We start from the raw sequence: 20430 nt of genomic DNA, 5'->3' as shown, positions 1-20430 counted from the left end.
TTTGTTATTAATGCACTTCTGTAGAAACAGGGATGCTGCCAAGACAAGCCTTATACAGTATGTAAAGGTAGACTTAATACATGCATCTTACTAGTTAGGGGAAAACCAAAAGGCTTACGGGGCCCCAAGCAATCATTGGTGCATCATTAGAACACAAAAATGGCATTTATCTAACTGTATCTAATGAATCCATAGGGGCCGAGGGGGGCTTTATGTAAAATAACCATGAGGGGGCTACTTGGTATAAGAAACTAGGGAACATTTTAAGGAACAAGGGACTGTTTTTGTTACAGAATTTTTAATGCCTCCACTTGAATTCACTGCAGAGGGGCCCACTGAGGCTCTGTCGACCAGGGGGCTACTGAAACCTGGAGCAGACCCTGAGCGTATGGGCACTACCTCCAATGGCCCTATTTCAAAGACAACTATTATATCCTCCCATGGTGTAAAAGTGAATCAATTACTTGATTATGTACCAAGGATAGCCGTACCGCCCCTTAAAGAAAAACCTAATAAACCACTACCAGTATGCTGTGAAGTGTGGTGGCATTATTAAGAAAATCAACTTTGAATGGAGTATAAATTGGTTGTATAAAGTCAACGCCGCCTTCATTGTAATTGATGATCATGGACCCAGCAAAATCACTAACCAGATTTCCATTAGTCCTGTACATGATGTCAATCACAGAGGAGGAAGTGTTCTGAGGCAGGGAGAGCTTGACTTCCATGTTAAACTCTCCGCCTGCTTGACTTTATGCAGTAAATTTACATCTCATTTCAAAGTTTATTTTGTGGATGATGGAACCATGCAGGGCAATGAAAAAATTGGTCTGGAAGGTGTAAAGCTGCTAGACAACATGCTGGTAATCTTTTATTAGAATAAATTTATGACAGATTCCCTTTAAACCAGTGTTGCCATCGTAGGCGTGGTGCACATAAACTTACCCAGTCCTGTCGCGATTCGGGTCCGACACGATTCATGAAGATCCTGCATGTGTCGCTTCTGCCCCGAGGTCCGCCGGAGTTCACCATCTTCTTCCTGGTGCATGTGATTGCTTGATCTTGCAACACAATTATTTTTTTATATTCCACGGTTTGTTCGAATCCGTCAAGTTGTCCGATGGCCACGCCCCCGATTTCTGTCGCATGCAAGCTGTGGGAGATGCGCCACAATCCGATCATGTGCGCCAAAAACCCGGAACAATTCGGCACAAAACGGAAATATTCGGGAAACCCGACGAAAGTGCGGTGTTTGGACCCTTAGTAAATGTGCCTCACTGTGTACCGCCTTATTCTAGAACAGAAATTAAAATAAACAAAACAAACTTGTTATGTAAAGTCACATCCCAAAATTTCTAATCTATCAAAATAAATATTATAAAATAATAAAATTATTCCTGGTGGTGAACCCCGTAACTAATAAAAAGATCCAAATCATCCCGTTTTCACAGAAAGTGATCAAAAGTTTGTATGGTCCCAAAATTAATGAAAAACTTGCTCAGCAGAAAATTAAAAATATTATTGGTGTCAGAATATGGCAAAACAAAAAAAAAATTTTGTACAAAAGATTTTTTTTAAAAATGTATAAAAACCTATATAAATGTGGTATCCTCATGATACTCATGATCTTACCGACCCAAAGAAAGGGAAGGTGTAATTTGGAGTGCACAGTGAAAGTTGCAAAATAAGCCTACAAGAAAATGGTGCAAATGTGTGGAATCTTCCCAGTACATTGCATGGAATATTGAATGGTGCCATTAGGAAGTACATGTTCTAATGCAGAAAAAAACTCTCTTTAATCATAAAATTTAAAAATGTTATGGATTTTGAAAGGGAAGAAGAGCAAAAAACTAAAACACAAAATGGAAACTAATAATAATCTTCATTTACAGTATATAGCGCCATCATATTCCGTAGCGCTTTAAAGTTTTTAAATCAAATACACATGGATTTTATGTACGTTTCTTATGCAGATTTGTTTTATGTGAAGTACTTTGTGATGCAGAAAGAGCTGGAGTGGCTCTGGTAGTACAATAAAATGTACAAACATTTTTTATTGCTTCGTGGACAATAAACCATAAAAGTCCAGATCTATTATTGTGTCTGTGCGGGTTTTCTGAAAAGAATATCTAATCTGATTGTACATATAAGAAGTCTTAGCACCAGTTTTGTGTCGTGGCTGCACTGTGTCCAACAAGACATAAAAAATGTGCACCTAAAGGGGCGTTGTAAGTGCTTAGTCAGAGTTTACGACACATTTAATACAGCAACTCAACAGGAATTGCATGCTGTACATTAAAAGGGTATTCCCACGAAGACAAGATTCTTATATGTACTCAGGATAACAAAATAACACTTTCTCTAATTCACTGTTATTAACAAAAATACAGCATTTCACAGATATAAGTCCAACCTGTCTCTTTTATTCCTGGTGTACACAATTTCAGTTGCCCATAGACACGACCCTTTAACTTTTGCTTTTACGGTCGGCAGCCATCTTGCATGAGGCTTCACACAGCTTTTCTTTCTCTTCCTCCTTTGCTCACTGCACTCTAGTCCCACTCCTGCAGTCCAGGACAGAGCTCTGACTGATTCACAATCACTGACTTCCTGCTGTGATACAAAGACACTCAGGCAGCAGCTAGAGGAGAACTACAAGCTACAGACAGATAAGTTGTTTATCATGGAAGGAAGACACAGGAGATCTAGTGTTTTGTGGAAAAGAAGAGATGTAGGAGAGCTGAATGTCATTGGGGCACATTTACTTACCCGGTCCAGTCGCGATCCAGCGGCGGGTTCTCCGACGCTGATTCGGGTTCTGCCGGGATTCACTAAGGTCTGTGCGCCGATATTCACCAGGTTTCGCTGCTGCGCCGAGGTCCGCCGGAGTTCACCTGCTTTTTCCTGGTGTATGTGAGTGCTTGATCTTGCGACACAAATGGCTTTTTAAATTCCGCGGTTTTTCCGAATCCTTCGGGTTGTCCGATGGCCACGCCCCCCGATTTCTGTCGCGTGAAAGTCGGCGCGATTGCGCCAAAAATCGATCGCTTGCGCCACAATCCCGTGAAATACAGCGCAAAGCAGAAATATTTGGGAAAAACCCGACGGATTCGCGGCTGTGGACCCTTAGTAAATGTGCCCCATTGTGTGTAATATGCATCTAATGGATCTCATCATCTCTGATCTATCTCTTCTCTCTTTCTATGTGTCAGATACTAGTACACTACTAGTATGTTCAGAAGCTAAATGAAAGTGTACATAAACCTGTATCCTGATCATTTAACAACACTGTCAGCTCACAGAACTGGATGGATCATGAAGTATCTGCTTTATTCCCGACCACACTCTTGAATCTTACACTGACCACCACTGATTGATATGAGCTAAAACAGCAATAAAACTGAGTAAAATTGTGAAGTAAAGGGTTAAAAATGATCTTTATTGTGTTAACATCACTAGGGGATTGAAATTTGAGAATTTTATCTTATGGGAAAACCCCTTTTAAGGTTCACCAAAAATAAAATGGTGCACACTTCCCGAGCAGTGCAGAGTGCATCAGATAATTGAACACACTCACTTTTGATAAACCTGGACCAAAAAGTCCTATTCTCAGAAATAAACCCTTATATTTACCTAGAAGTGTGTCCAAAGAGCTGCATGAGGCCAATGAGACCACTCTCTGGTGCTCTTGGTGTATGCATGTTGCTTCACTGCACATGTGCTGGATCTGCAGCTCCATAAAGAGATTTAAATTTCCATCATGGAGACCACCATTTACTTCCGATATTCTGCCAGAGAGTAGAAAGAGTAGTATAGAATTCTGGGATTTTCGGTCAAAATTAAAGACTTATGATGGAAGGGAGAATGGTAGTGTGCATGAGACTCAACAATGAACATTGTTCTTCTTCTTCTTTGTTCAGCTGAAATCAAAAGAGCATCTAAGATTCTGGGGACACATTAGAGTCTTTTGGTACCTCCAGGTGCAAGAAGCTGGATATGTTGTACTGGTATCCCAACCAGTATTGCAAAGGCTAAATTTGGACAGGAATCTATGGGCACAGTAGCAAACTTGTTAATTTATCTGGACCCTAACATTTTACACTCGAGAGAACTATGCTTCATTGGCAGAAATCAGTGACATAGGGATGTCCTTCTATTGGTTTAAGAGTGTGGACTTCAACCCATTCTTACAAATCCACGTATCTTTATTTCATCCTTTAAGGATGCAACCTTTTTCGCATCAAATCTATAACTTTTTCATTTTTTTGTGTGCAGAGCTGTATGAGGGCTAATTTCTGCATAAGAAATTGCACTTCGCAGTGATGGTATTTATTATTCCATGCCTTGTACTGGAAAACAGGAAAAAAAATTCCAAATATTGTAAAATCTGTGAACAAAATGCTTTGGCAACATTTTCTTGTGGACTTTTTTTTTTTTCGACTTTCACAGTGTGCTCCAAATAACACCTGTATTTTATTCTTTGGTTTGGTCCGATCACAGGAATACTACATTTATACAGGTTATATTGTGTTTTAATACATTTTAAAAATGAAAACCTTGTGCATGGAAAAAAAGGAGTTAAAAACACAGCAATATGGAAAAACGCACAAAAAGGGTAGGCAAACCATACGCATTTTGGATTACACCTTATTCATGGCTCATGTGTCCGATCCCTGTCTTCTGAATCACTTGATCAAGGTAACAAATTAGCATATAAATAACACTAAAAACAGACTTTTGTCTATGTTGGGTGTTGTTCTGGTACATTTATGTTTTGTCTTAGTTTTAGCACCTTTTCATTGTGACAAATGAAATACACCATTTCAAAGTGATTTTGACATAGACCAGGTCTTTGCCAAATTCATTATTCTGTCTTTGCTTTTTCCATGCTTTAATACTGCACAAATGTTTTGCGACTTGGAGAGCAAAGATATCAAGGGTTAATTGTTTAATTCTTAAAGGGAACCTACCACCACAAATCTACCTATAAAGGTAGATCGGGTGGTAGGTGGATCAATGGGACGTGAGGATAGCCCTTTTAAGGGTTAGTCCTCACGTCCCCACACTTTTTTGTTAACTTTTATTAAACTTGTATGCAAATTTACTTATGCGGCTACTGGGGCGTGGAGTAGCCGCATCTGAGGTTACACGAGCCGGCTACTCCATGCCCCGGTAGCCTCTTTTCCCCTCCTACTCGCTATCTTCGGCGCGCAGCTACGCGTCCGGCGATCCTGCCGTCTGTGCATGCGCAGAAGAGCAGGCCCGCGCCTGTTTTGAAGCAGTGACTACTAAAGAATTAAAAATCTGGAGGGATTCAACAACCCTAAAATCATGTATTGACAAAAACATCATACCGCGTATGTTGTGGTTAAAGAAATTCCCCACAACTGATTATACGTAACTTGAATTCACACAGCAATGTCAGAATGCTCCATAAAAGAGCTAGTCCTTGCTTCAATAGCTGAGGTCGAGCGTTCTGGTTTGTTTCCCGCTGACGGTGATCATTTACTTTATATTTTTGAACATTCTTACTGTCAGGTACAAACTTCTGATGTTTGCTGGTGCCACATGGGATGGAATTAGACTTTGGAATTAGAATATACTGTATAAATTGTTGAGGTCATTAGATTTATGCTCTGTAGTATTATTGTACTTTTTTATTGTACTATTCTGTACTATTATTGTACTTATTCTGCAGGATGTAAAATGTACTCCTAATGGGTTGTTTACCATGACAACCACTGTCCATATACCATTTTAAACCCTCTGTTGCTCTGGTAGTTAGCCAAACCGCACATCCACTTAACAGATTGAACTTCCAATAATTTCACCAGAACGTACCAATAAAACACTAGATAGTATTAATTACTCCTAGAAATGTTTCTTTAATAAATCACATACAGTCAATACATTCAAAAAACATAATACAGTCTAAAAAGAATGTGAAAAAACAATATTATTACTATATTACATGCAATTGAATTATTTAAAAAAGTTATACTTTGAGATCTTGTGTTTGCAACCAAATTACAGTCTATATTGTCTTTTTTATGTGCTGTATTTCACAGCTTTTTTTACCCAGAAATACTAAAGCATTATAACCTGATATATGGCAACTAATGGAGCATACTATGAAGAGAAACAGCCTTCAGAGTAAATATTTATCCACTGAACAATGTAAGGTAAGTATTTACCTATTTTAAACATCTAGGACAATCATACACAGATTGCACATCAATGGAGTTCAGTACAAAGGAAGCTCTAATGCTGAATAAGAAAGCTTTTGGGTTATCTTAATAAACAAATAACATAACTCTCCATTGAAATCGCCATTATATTATAAGAGCTTGGAGAAATGATTACTTCAGACCATAGGCTGGTTTGGGTGATGACCGACACAGCAGATAATCTGATAGGACAGTAGGTAGGTAAGAGACAGGTATATAATACAGCTTGCCGTCTAGTCCAGGAGAATATCTAGTCCAGGGATGTGTGGCAGTAAGGGCATGCTCCATACAGTCTGTGACATAGTACAGTTTGGGGCTGGACTTTTCAAGTAGGTAAATCAAGCCTTTGGTATCTGTGAGAAAAATTTTAAAAAAAATCATATATCATAAAGACAGAGATAATTGAGGACTGTCATTTTATTGATGGGTAATCCACATAAACATACATAGTTTCCCCCTGTTTTGGAGCTTTTCCAGTCTACCTGTCAAAGGCAAATATGTAAAATAACTAAATCCAGTATTTCCGGAAACGGAATACCTAGCAAATGAGGTACATAATGTGAGGTCATGCTCCTTTTTTGTAGGATCACAGAGCTCAGTGGTCCTTTAGCTATTACAATTAGTAGCCCTAAAAATTAGGTTTGGCAATTGTTAACCAGTCCTTTTTTATCCAATTTATGCAATTTCCAATTAATATTGAAAGAATAAAAAGTATGTTTTATACAAGTATAAATATATATTACACAAACACTTCTCAAAAAAATTAAGGGAACAATTAAACAACACAATATTATTCCAAGTACATCCAACTTATATGAGGATGAGGTCACACGTTGCTGTTAAAACTGCATCGTAATGAGTATTGTGGTGGTTTAAGGGGCAGTTTCTTATTTTAACAAGTGAAAGACATTGGGGCACATTTACTTACAGGGTCACGGGAGTTCACTGAAAGTGCATTGTCCATCTCTGGCGATTCACTAAGATTGTGCGCCTGAAATCATGAATGTGTCAGCTTTCCCGCTCAGGTCAGACAGAGTTCACCATCTTTGATGTGGTGCATTTTAAACATAGCCCCGAAAAAGGTGCACAGTCCGACTAAAGTGCGCACCGCGACCCTTAGTAAAGAAGCCCCATTAACTCAACAGGTTCAAGACATTTGGTGTACAGGTTTCCCCTTAAAATCAAATTCACCCATTCAAGTTATGTCTTTCACCTTAAATTAACAAAACTGCATCATCTAAAACTACCTCAAAACTAATTGCAGTTTTAACTACAACATGTGACCGTACCCTGAAATCGTCCACTGATTACAACAGCAACACTGATTGACAATCAGTGTTGTGCAAATCGATTAGACAACAGGTGGAAATTATTGGCACCTATCAAGACACACTCAATAAAGGAGTGGTTCTGCAGGTGGGAACCACAGACCACTTCTCAGTACCTATGCTTTCTGGCTGATGTTTTGCTTTTCAAACTAGCATGAGTCGGACTCTACAACCTACACAAGTGGCTCAGGTAGTGCAGCTCATCCAGGATGGCACATCAATGCGAGCTGTGGCAAGAAGTTCTGTCAGCGTAGTATCCAGAGGCTGGAGGTGCTACCAGGAGACACGCCAGTGCACCAGGAGACATGGAGGGGGCTGTGGGTTGGCAAAGACCAGCAGGACCACTACCTCTGCCTTTGGGCAAGGAGGAAGGGGAGGAGCACTACCAGAGCACTGCTAAATTACCTTCAGCAGGCCACAAATATGCATGCATCTGCACATATGGTTAGAAACCAGCTCCGTTAGGATGGCATGAGGGCCTGACGTCCAGAGATGGGATTGTGCTCACAGCACAACATCGTATAGGACAGATATGGACAGAGTCTGAAGAGCCATGGAGAGCTATCTGCTGCCTGCAACATCCTTCAGCATGGTCAGTTTGGCAGTGGGTCAGTAATGGTGTGGGGTGGCATTTTTTGGAGGGCCTCACAGCCCTCCATTTGCTAGCCACTGGTAACCTGACTGCCATTAGTTACTGAGATGAGATCCTCAGACCCCTTGTGAGACCATATGCTGGTGCGGTTGGCCCTGGGTTCCTCATAATGCAGGACAATGCTATTCCTCATGTGGCTGGAGTGTGGCAGCAGTTTCTGCAAGATGAAGGCATTGAAGCTATGGACTGGCCCAATCATTCCCTAGACCTCAATCCAATTGAGCACATCTGAGACATCATGTCTTGCTCCATCCACCGTTACTCTGCACCACAGACTGTCCCGGAATTGGCGGATGATTTAGTCCAAGTCTGGGAAGAGATCCCATAGAAGATCATCTGAATCCTTTTCAAGAGCAAGCCGAGGCATAGTAGGTTGATCATACAGGCACACACAATACTGAGCCTCATATTGACTTGTTTTAACCCCTTACCGACATCTGACGTACTATTATGTCACATGTTGGATGCGGGTGTATGGAGATGGCTTATTGGATGAGCCCTCTCCATACAATGTGGGCGTTTGCTGGCAGGCATTTAATTCCCAGTGGTGTGTGGCCGCTGTCATCTTGTATTCAATCGCCGTCCCCAATGACCTCACAGGTGGCGGCGATAGCCCTGGTTTTTACAAAGACCCGAGATAATTTGGTTTTAAGTCATTCATTACAATGTGCGATTCTCCAATCCAACAATTTTCAGCTGGACAATGCTCCGAGCCACACAGCAAAACGGGTAAAGCTGTTCCAGACCAGTGTGAGAGACTAATGTTGTCCTGCTGCTGCAGATGTGCTGAAGTCATTCAAGGCAAAGGCCTGTATACTTACTACTGGTTGGTGATTGCTGTAACCTTCAGAAAATGTAATTATAATATTTCTCTGTGTGACAATCATTGCTGTTCTCCATGATCATCACATTTTTTTGCAAAATAAAGGTTTTAGGTTAATATATTTTGGTACCATGGTGTACCCTTTACAAAAGTGACCATACTTTGTTCTCCAATTGTGATCTCCAGTGTATGTTTTAACACAAATTTCAAAGCAATTTAGTTTACCTTATAAACCTACCAAAGTTAATAATAATATTCTATAAAAATATGGGGGCCATGGTGCCTCCTTGTTAAAGGGCACACCAGTAGGACCCTTGGTTAATCTATGGGTCACATTGGACATGTGTAACCTCTTATGCATTTGGTACTACATATACTGTATAACTTAAAGAATTGCAGGACATAAACTAGAAATCTTTCTACAAATAGACTGACTCACATTTCTGGTAGTATTGTTCTCCAAAGTAGTCTTTGATTGGTGAGGAGAGATTCGACCACAAACGATCCAGATTCTTTAAGTGATGTTCCTTTACACTTATTTGTGTTTGGAAAGCACCTGGTTCAATTACTGAGACCTTTACTCCAAAATGATACAGCTCTCTTCTGCAAACAAGATACATGACTCATGACAGATGCCTCCCATAATATCTTAAAAGGGGTTGTCTGAGACTTTATAAAAAAACAAAGGTGGCCGAGAGGGGGCTGCTTAAAAAATAAACATGTACTCATTTCCCGGCGCCCTCCAAGTGTCCTGTGCTGCTATAGCTGTGGTTCGTGCCCCATGTAAACAAACATGGGCGCGGTAGTAGCACTGCATTCAGCTTTTGATCGGACCTGACACCCACCCGCCTCGCATATACCTTCTGGGCCATCTTTGTTTTTTTTTATAAAGTCTCGGACAACCCCTTTAACCATAGAAAAGTCAATGTGAGATCAGATTTTATTTTTTTTTAACAATAGTTTTTATTTGGTTCATCAAAGTATATCATATGTAGCAATAGGTAGCGAGACAATGATACATATGCAACATCCCCCACCGGGGCGAGCCTTTTCTTGGGGCCTGGAGACAGCCGAGGCCCAGAATACCTGAGTGGCTGGCGGTTGCGGCCTAGGCACGCTAGTGTCACGGTGCTTGGTATGGGGACCGGAGGGCTGTCCTACAGCCTGGCAGGTCTCCAGCAGGTGGTGTTGGCAAGAAATGATGAGGGAGAGGCTGCTATAGCGGATCTCCCTGGGGCAACCCTTTGGTGTCTAGAGTATGAGTCTCTGTGTGGTGGACAGGGTGCCTGTGATGATGGCAGCTGTAGTAGCAGGGACCAGACGGAGGCAGAGGTTGAACAAAAACAACTTACAGTTCTTTATTGGAACCAACAGGAACAGTGGATAACGTGCCAAACGAGTCTTGACAAATGCTGCAGGCTGGGGAGAGGGAACACTTGGAGAGGGAACCACAGGGATTGATCACCAGCCTGGATGCAAGGGCAGGCTGGGAGATAGCTGTGTCCTAGTAGTCCTACTTCAGATATCACCCTTGGAGGTAGGATGATACCCTTTTACTCTCACTAACTCCTCAGAGCTATACTGTCTCACTACTTTGTCTGACTCCTGTCAGACTGGACTGGTCTGTCTGACTGACTCCTGTCAGACTTCTGATCAAGTGCTCTCTCTGTCTAGTCTGCTTCACCTCACTAGACTCCCTGACTGACTGCCTCTAGAACTTTCCTGAGCAGGGTTTTTTTTACTCCCACTGGTCAGGTGGTGGTTACTCCTCCAATGGCATCCCAGCTTACAATACAATAAGATAACAGATGTGATTGGCCGATGGAATGAGATCACATTAAACAATTAACTCCTGCCTTACCAGGCAGGATCTACCGCTGCAGTGTTCCGCGTGTTGTGTAGTGACCTGCTGTGGGGTTGATCAGACTCCACACAGGTTGCAAGCTACATATTGGGACATATTCGCAACAACCCCTCTGCCTTGTATCAGCAGGGATGTTGCATATATATAACAGATTTTTAAATAACCTTGGTCAAATTAAAACTACTAGCGGCATGCTAACATGAGTTATTTGTCATGAGCTGGGGGAATATAGCCTATTTCAGATGCACTAGGGCCGAGGCAAGAGACACACTGCGCAGAATTATCGAGCTGTCTGAAAGTCAGAAAATTTTTAGTTGCCCATGGCAACCAATCACAGCTCCCCTTTAAAATATTCATGAGCACTGGTAAAATGAAAGCTGAGCTGTGATTGGTTGCCAACTAGAATAGTCTGACTTTCACACAGCGTGATTAATCTGCCCCATTTATTTACCTGATCCCCATGAGTTGACAAAAGTGCACTGTCCGACCGGAATGCACTCTGCTGCGATTCACTAAGATCGTTTGCATTATATCCTGCATGTGTCGCGTCCCTGTTCAGGTCCGATGGAGTTCACCTTCTTCTTACTGGTGCATGTAAGTGCATTGTCTTGCGACACAAAGTTAAATCCTGCGCATGAAAGCCAGCGCATCTGCCATACAATCCGATCACCTGCGACACAATCCCCAGTCCCCAAATACCTGGCACAGCGGCGCAAATCCCGAAAACGCCGGATAATCCTTTGAAAGTGCAGCCGTGGACCCTTAGTAAATAAGCCCTATTGTGAGAACAAGTAACCTCCCCTTTGCTCACACTCTACCTAGGTCTCTACTAGACTATGCCAACATTGTTTCATCCCATCACACAGTTTACATGATTAGATATCTTGGTGATAGGTATTATACGTTGTATGTTTTATATATTTATTTATGGAATTAAAACCGTAAAATGTTAAAATAAACTAGATGCTTACCGGAGGCTATCAGATAAAGCTTCAACTCCAAACTTAGATGGACAATATCCTCCCCCGATGAAGGACAGTCTTCCAGCACAACTAGAAACATTCACAATCCGACCCCTCGCCTTTATGATTAGAGGTAAGAAGTTCACGGTCACATCAAAAGCACCAAGTAAATTTATGTTCAGCACTTTTTCAAAATCTGCTTTTGTTTGCCATGCATTAGGAGCCAAGGCATTTCCAAAACCAGCATTATTTACGAGGCCCCATAAACCTGAAATAAAAAGTTTATATAATAAAATGTACATTCTACCAATGTACAGAGATACTGTAAAATATGGTCCTGCTTGCTTGGTCCTACAGCTGTACTCCTTTATAGCCTACATACATCAGGTTAGACAAGAGGTAAAAGATGAATGGAAAGGAGGAGAGATCAGACTACACAGACTTTGTTTTGACAGAGACAAATAGGGTATGTATAAAACAGAAAAAAAAACTTTTTTTTAATCCTAATCAACTTGGTTCATTTTTTATATAAACACACTAAAAACATATTTAGACCGAGTCAGCAAATTTTTTTCAAAAGTTCTAATAGAATTCATTTTCTCACAAATTGCATGTTTATGACACTATTTTAATGCACTGGGAGGGTGTTTGTGTGTTGCCATCACTGTGCGTTACTACAAAATGTATAGCTAGTCCTTTCAGGTGTGAAACTATTGACTCCAAAAAGATTTTCAACAGCAGCAATGAGCAGGGTTTATGGACTTCCCCAAATGATCAACGTCAGCCTGCTTCCCAAGAGACTTTCTCTGTGCTTCTCCTATCAGCTCCAGACTACAAGCCCTTCACTTATCCTTAAAGGGGTTTGCCCATGAAAGAAAATTCTCAAATTTTAATCTCCTAGTGATGTTTACACAGTAAGGATCATTTTTAAGCCTTTACTTCACAATTTTACTTGTTTTATTACTGTTTTTAGCTCCTAGCACTCAATGGTGATCAGTGTAAGATTTCAGGGTGCGGGCGGGGACTTCTAAGCAGACACATTATAATCCATCTAGTTCTGTGAGCTGACAATGTGGTTAGATTATCAGGGTACAAGGTTTATCTACACTTTAATTTACCTTCTGAACATTGTGCTAGTATCTGACACATAGGAAGAGAGAGACGAGACAGATCAGAGATGATGAGATCCGTGAGATGCATATTACACTCAAGTACACTCTCCCGCTCTGGCTATATATCAGCTACAACCACACAATCAGATCTGCTGTACCTGCCTCCTCTTCCCTGGATAAAGAACTTATCTGCCTCTAGCTTGTAGTTCTCCTCACGCTGTGTACATGCCAGCAGGAAGTCAGTGTCTGTGTATCAGTGAGTGCCCGTCCTGGAATGCAGGGAGTACAGATAGAGAATATCTCAGCTTGACGGCCGTCAGACAGAAAAGCAAAATGGCTGCCGATCCTAAAGTAAGAAGATACAGGGTCGGAAACGAGGGGCAACTGAGATTGTGTACACCAGGACTGATAGAGACAGGTTGGAATTATATCTGGAACATGTATTTTTGTTAATAACAGTGAATTCGAGAATGTGTTACTTTGTTATTTTGAGTAAATTTAAGAAACTTTTCTTCGTGGAAATACCCTTTAACACATAGTGCAGACACAAATGTCCCTACACTCAGTCAGCAAGCTAATGCTGGATATCACTCAGGATCACACATTTATAGGGGCTGTGACATCAATACCAATAGGATGTTCTGACACAACATTCTACTTTTATTGATTGATACTAAAGTTTTGTTAATAGCCTGTGTCTGTTATTACCTTCATCTCCAACAACACGAGTGGCCCACTTGGCAGCTGAGCTCACACTTTGACTGTCTGTAACATCCAAGACTATTGATTGTAATCGACTTGATTCTTTTCTTAGATTTTCAGCCCCTTGCTTTGTTAGGCATGCTGCCAGCACTTTCATTCCACGTTTGTCCAGTTGCTTTGCAAGCAGGTTTCCAAATCCAGTGTCACATCCAGTTATGAAAACAAATTTATCGGACAGATTCTCCAGTATTTGATTCTGCCTGTACCATCTGTATAGGAGCAGAAGACCCACTAATGCCAGCAGGAGGAGCCACATCACAGTATGCTATCTTAAGGTTTCCTAGGAAAACAATGTGATAACTGGTAACCATCATACAATCATCCTGAATTTTCATCACTAAACTAAAATTCATACTGAGGTTGGGTATGTAATAACATTTTTAATATTTATGTTTTGAATTTCATAGCAGTGGATGGCATTCCATGCATTTGAGGGTGCGGACACACTTTGAACTAATCGCATTTTTTTCACTGGAAACCCATATGTGATTGTGCCGAGGCATGCCCAGTGTTCTAGCATTAGTAGCACGCATGAAAGCACACATAGTGATATCGGATATAAGGAGTCATTGCTTCCATGTGTAACAGTGGTGCCAAAGTAAAATTGCAACTCATGTGCTTCCAGCCTAACAGACAACCACAAAAACAATCAACAACCCCAAAGGCCAGCGCAGGGGAGGGATGTATTAAGTGCCTAAAACAGTGTTGGCGAACCTATGGCACGGGTGCCAAAGGTGGCACTCAGAGCCCTTTCTGCGGGCACTCAGGCCATCGCCCCAGGACAGAGTTCACCAAACACTAAATCTTCCTACAGTCCCAGGCAACTTAAGGGATGTTGCTGTCAGTGCTATTTTAAAGTGGCACTGCATTGGCTGTTTTGAACTGTGGAAAAAGTGAGAAGGTTTTGACAGAAGTGCACTGTCTTTGGAGGTCATCCTGCTGGACCCACGATTCTTCCTGTACAGAGTGACCCTAGAGAGAAGCTACTATTATAGTGTGAATTTGCTCTTTTTTTTCAACTGTATTGGTGGCCTCAGGGGGCCGATACGAATGAAAGATGTGGAAGAATATGCTGTTATGGCGAGTGGTTATGGCCAATTGCTGCGCTTAGTGAAGTGATCTGTGGTGCGCTCACCCCCGTTCCTCTCTATAGAGAAACATGGGGCACGGGGAAACATACGATATGTCCTACCTTTCTCCCGGCTAAGGAACGGTACGTCCCCCATACGGCAGTGTGAATGTAGCCGAACACAGACAGCCAACTTGGGATGCTGGCTCACTGGAATTCAGTATCAGCATCTGCTTTCATGTGACAATAAACATGGGCATTTTAATTTTTGTATATTGAAAAATCATGTTCATTTGTTGCAAATCTGTAAGAAAATGATGAGCCTTGTCTGAGTGTTGGTTTTAGGCCTCTTTTACACTAGTGTGAATTATGTCAGTATGCAATCCATGATTTTCATGCATTGCCACATTCCCATTATTTTCCATGTGTTTTTTCATATCTGTTTTTCTTTCACTGATCCAGGCTTTAAAAATGACATCATCTAATTGTAGTCAACCATCTGAAAAATGGAAAAAAAAACCCAGATAGGCCCCTTTCACACTTGCGTTGCGTATCATGTCAGAGTCTGATCAGGATGGGATCAGGGTTAGGTCAGTGAAATTCAGAATTCAAACAGTTTTAAGTCAGAGTTTGATCAATGTCTCAGTTTTTCACGTATGTTTTATTTGGTGTTTTCATGGCAGATAACGCACATGAAAAGGACTCAGGACTGTGGTCTCTTGTCCATGGCAATTGATCAGTGAAAAACGCATTGGACTTGCATGTGTCTCAGAGTGCAATGCGTTTTTTATGCATCTCCATAGACTTGTATGGTGCTTTTTTTCACATGCGTGACTTGCAAAAGCATTTGCAAACTGGTTTTCGGCTATATTAAAAAAGCATTTGTTTCCAATGCCTCAAAAACGCAACATCTGTATGCGGCTACATTTATATGAACTCAGGGCGAAATCAACAGATCCAAAGTCTGTTGATGGTGGCCGATATGTCTTTGGTGTGTGAAGCGTGCTCACATGCCGATTACTACAATAAAGCCTGAGTGAGCAGAAATAGGACCTGCTCTGAGTTTTGCGGCTAAGACAGTCTGCTCATACACTTGTACATGGAAACCACTACCGTGTGTATAAGCTCATAGAAATTAATTTGTCCTTGTCTTATAAATTGTATCAGTGGATAGCACAAGGACAAACTGCTCTCAAAGACATTCTAGAATTCCCTGCAAGCATTTGCGTTAAACAATAGTAATGTAATGTTCCTTAACATAATATATAGTAACAAATGAGAACCTTAAGCATCACTGCATGAGACTCACCTGTAAGTAGACTATTGGGAGCCCCCATACAGCACACGTTCAGCTCTCACCGGCAGCACAGAGGATTGTGCTCTCTTTTAACCAGCATTGCAGCAGTGGGAAAGGGAGCGGTACAGCTAAAAATTAGACATTGAAAACTGGCCAATCCTTGACAGAATTGCTATTAAAATATATTATAATCTTCAGGAGTTACTTCAGTCTGTGCATGCAAGCAGATGGAGTTAATTGGACTGGGATTAATTATTTTTCTGCATAAATGCTCCTCCACACAGGTGATGTAAATGTACACACATGTCAGAGAATGTATCATACTTGTTATGACTGTTTTTAATGGGGTTGGGATATAGAATAGTAGCATTTATGTGATATACAAATCAATCCTATTATTTAACCTATGCATTAAACCCTTTCAAGAAACTGCTGCACATCTATGGAGTCCCTCAGTGTACTGTATGCATCAAGACCCTGCTCCCAATGTAATGAGATGCTGCTGCTGAAAATGTGGCTTTCCGGGAACATACATTGACAAAAAACATTTTGTTAACATTGTGTTTAGTAAATACAAATGTTAACAACCATGTTGCAATCAGATTACGGCCTAAATTGTTCATGCATAAGGCACCATGCAAAACACTTTACCATTACATGGCATAATATGATTACCGTATATACTCGAGTATAAGCCGACCCGAGTATAAGCCGAGACCCCTAATTTTACCATCAAAAACTGGTAAAACCTATTGACTCGAGTATAAGCCGAGGGTGGGAAATGCATTGGTCACAGACCCCCCCACCCAGTATATAGCCAGCCTGCCCCCAGTAGTATACAGCCTGCCCCCAGTAGTATACAGCCTGCCCCCAGTAGTATACAGCCTGCCCCAGTAGTATACAGCCTGCCCCCAGTAGTATACAGCCTTCCCCCAGTAGTATACAGCTTGCCCCAGTAGTATACAGCTTGCCCCCAGTAGTTTACAGCACTGCCCCCAGTAGAATACAGCTTGCCCCAGTAGTATACAGCCTGCCCCTGTAGTATACAGCTTGCCCCCAGTAGTATACAGCTTGTCCCCAGTTATATACAGCCTGCCCCCAGTAGTATACAGCTTGCCCCCAGTCATATACAGCCTGCCCCCAGTAATATACAGCGAGCCCAGCATTAAAAAAAAAAATAAACGTATATACTCACCCTCCGGTGGCCCCGATGCGTAGCGCTGCTCCCCCGATGTCCGCGCGGGTCCTCTTCAGGCTTCCGCGCACGTCTTCTTTCTTCTGTAGGGCACCGCCATTGATTTTCTCCCAGGCGGCGCCTAGTATGACGCGCTGATGCTGCTGATGTCATACTAGGCGCCGCCTGGGAGAAAAACAATGGCGGCGGCCAGCAGAAGAAAGAAGACGGGCGCGGAAGCCTGGCGAGGACCCGCGCGGACATCGGAGGAGCAGCGCTGCACGTCGGGGCCACCAGAGGGTGAGTATATGCGTTTATTATTTTTTAAATAATATGCATGTTATGTATTGACTCGTGTATAAGCTGAGGGGACATTTTTCAGCACATTTTTTGTGCTGAAAAACTCGGCTTATACACGAGTATATACAGTATTTTGTCAAAGTAACAAAAAATTTAATGTAGACAAAATTTACGAAGGGTAGCGTGTTGCACTTTTGTCGGACTGTGCACTGTTTTCAAGGCTAAAGTGACTTGCACAGGTATTTAAGAAGTGTGTGCACTGGGATTGTGGCACACGTGATCCCTTTTGTGGCGCAGCTGTGCTGCTTCCATGCAAATTAGGGCTTGTGCCGTCAAACAGTCCGACTGATTAGGACTGAGCGCGGGTGGAGAGGGTGTCGGCAGTAATTTTGCATTGACGTCACTGATCATTTTGTCCTTCTTTACATCCGTCAGTTTTCGCTTTCAATCGGTCACTAATAATCCATCAGTATTACACTTATACACACACATTTATGCACTGATATATACATTTATATATATACATTTACACAGATCCTTCCCAGCAGCTACTGACCACATGAGGGAAGTACATGACAGGGACTAGAGAGGAGAGATTACTAGTCCTGTCATTCTGCTGTCTCCTCACTCTTCCCCCCAAATTTCTTATTTGAGATACCAATTAATGTTGTGTACTTTGGATGATGTGCACTTTTGTATACATATAATGGCGTACAATGTTCAGCATAATATGTATTTAATGTATTCTTTAGTGTGTAAGGTCGGATGCTGGGGCCCCCTGACACTGCGGGCCCCATAGCAGTTGCTATGGCTGTTACCGCTGTAGTTACGCCCATGGTGGCCACCCTTCAGAACCTGCTGCTGAAGAAGGTCCTGACATATCTGGATTAAGCAGTACCTGCACACACAACATTCTAGACTATCATGCCCTCCATTCATTGATAAGAGTAATCCATCCAAGGACCACATCAGAGGCTTTGGAATATGAAAATAATTTCACCTCAGTTATTTTACCTTTTTTCTGTAACATTTTTATTCAAGTAAACTTTTAATATGAAGTGTACAGAAAGAAGAAAAAAGGGAAAATTAATAATGCAAAGTGTGACATTGAGAAAGTAAGAACGAAAATGTACAATCCCCAAAACAGCAACTACTGAACCAGTCAGAGAGAGAAAACCAAGATATACCGAGATATGCAGAGCCGGGAGGGATTTCCTCTTGCAGCATTTAAAGTCAATAGATGGTGAGAACTTAATAAAGGTTCGTACTGCTGACATCCTTTGTAAAAATATTATAAAGCAGTCCAAACATTGGACCAGCACAGACCTACAGTGGGGAACAACCTGCAACAAGATAGAGGAGGAAGATAAGGGGGTAAAGAGAGTGCTGTAAGTCCAGAGTTGCTTCCTTGATGTTGCAGAAGTATTGCAGTTGCGTATATTCCCAGGTGTGATGGGAGAGCCGGACTTGGCAAGTATATTTGCAAGTTACAGGATCTTTGTCTTTGAGGTAACGAGAGGAAAGCGCAAAGGTGTCCGTGAGAGAAACAACTCGCGTGGGGTCCAGATGGTCAGTAACCAGTGTCATGGCGCCATCTGCTTTAAAAAGTTATTGTACTGTGAATATAAGGTGCTGGTGGCATTTACACCATGTATCAGGTGTGTAGTTGAGAAACTGTATTTCTTTATCCTCCATCCTACATGCTTGTAACCTCTAATGCCGGTACTCTGTATATTCCAACAAAACATATATGTGCAGTGCAATGTACAACACGATTTTTGTAATAAACCTAACTTGCTGGATAACACTATAACCATGTCCAAAAACCATTGTGACTTACTGTTGATAGAAAAAAAGTGAACAGCATTTTTACCTCAGGTTGAGGGCAGTCAATGTACATTTTATACCTTTTTATTTTATACCTCCACAGGACAGGCAAAAGCATGTTAAAAAGGTTGAATAAATATAAATCATTCAATCCCAATTTCAATATTCTGCACCAAATATGAAGCAATCTGTTTATCAAGTTGTTAACTACCATCTGCATGAAAAATTTGTGGTTTTGACAAAGGAGAAGCTAATAGATAATCTGCCATAAAAGTTGGAAGGTAAGAAACAGGAAGGAAGAACAATTTGGTGATCCATCCTGCAGAATATCGTGTCCAGGGGTATATAGCAGTCAGGGCGTGCTCCATGCAGTCAGTCACCTGGGTTATGTCAGGGTTGCACTTGGATAATCTGTATTGGATGAATCTGCAATCTGGAAATGAAAAGCATATATCAAAACCAATATAGACCATACAAAAGCTGTGTAGGAAAATAGAGTCATATCGAATGTGTAAGTTAAGGTACGGAATGATATTGGAAAATAGGCATAAAGGAAAATACAGGTTCTGACACACAGGCTAGTTGGTCCACCATTGCAATCTCTATCTGGGATAGAGGTATATAACAATATAGCATTAGACACGTTTTAAGGATTAAAGGAAAGCATCATCAGCAACGGTAGGGCAGGGGAAGCCCACTACTCTACAATACAAGGATTTCTAGTATACATTATACTCTAATTTACTGTGGTATTTTTAGGGGCGCAGTGTGGGGATGTACTCAATGGAACTGAAGACACCTGGTGGCCAAGTCTGCAGCAATAAGTCACAGCCAGAGGAGTTGTTATGAATTTCAACTATGCAGAAGAATTGTCTCTACAAGTCAAGACTAAAACAGGAGTTATGATATCATGATATCAAATAAATAAATAAAAAAAATGAAGATAAGACGTATACACTAAGTGGTTATTTATAATTATACTGCAGATACTTATACTGTCTTTAGCACCACTGTGTAAAGTTGGTCTTTATTA

At 41.4% G+C, this 20430-nt stretch overlaps 2 protein-coding genes across 6 annotated transcripts in view; both read right to left on the bottom strand.

Moving 5' to 3' along the window:
- Positions 1 to 5905: 5905 nt before the first annotated feature.
- Positions 5906 to 16229, bottom strand: LOC140116520 (retinol dehydrogenase 7-like). Its single transcript, XM_072133034.1, has 5 exons — positions 16109 to 16229; positions 13677 to 14010; positions 11866 to 12124; positions 9470 to 9633; positions 5906 to 6580 (listed from the first exon to the last, which is right to left on the bottom strand). Exons 2-5 carry the CDS (start codon positions 13984 to 13986, stop codon positions 6360 to 6362), a joined length of 954 nt encoding a protein of 317 aa, XP_071989135.1. The 5' UTR covers positions 13987 to 14010; positions 16109 to 16229; the 3' UTR covers positions 5906 to 6359.
- Positions 16230 to 18636: 2407 nt separating this feature from the next.
- LOC140117826 (retinol dehydrogenase 7-like) overlaps positions 18637 to 20430 on the bottom strand; it is a 29827-nt gene continuing 28033 nt past the window's right edge. For all 5 annotated transcript variants that reach the window (XM_072134933.1, XM_072134934.1, XM_072134936.1 and 2 more), the window contains exon 5: positions 18637 to 19830. In XM_072134933.1, coding sequence (XP_071991034.1) covers positions 19601 to 19830 — 230 coding nt within the window. In that variant the 3' untranslated portion in view covers positions 18637 to 19600. The remainder of the gene's footprint in view (positions 19831 to 20430) is intronic.

This window comes from Engystomops pustulosus, chromosome 2, assembly GCF_040894005.1.
Source record: "Engystomops pustulosus chromosome 2, aEngPut4.maternal, whole genome shotgun sequence".
NCBI lineage: Eukaryota > Metazoa > Chordata > Amphibia > Anura > Leptodactylidae > Engystomops > Engystomops pustulosus.
The sequence above is the reverse complement of the archived record's forward strand: the minus strand, read 5'-3'. Positions and strand labels throughout refer to the sequence as shown.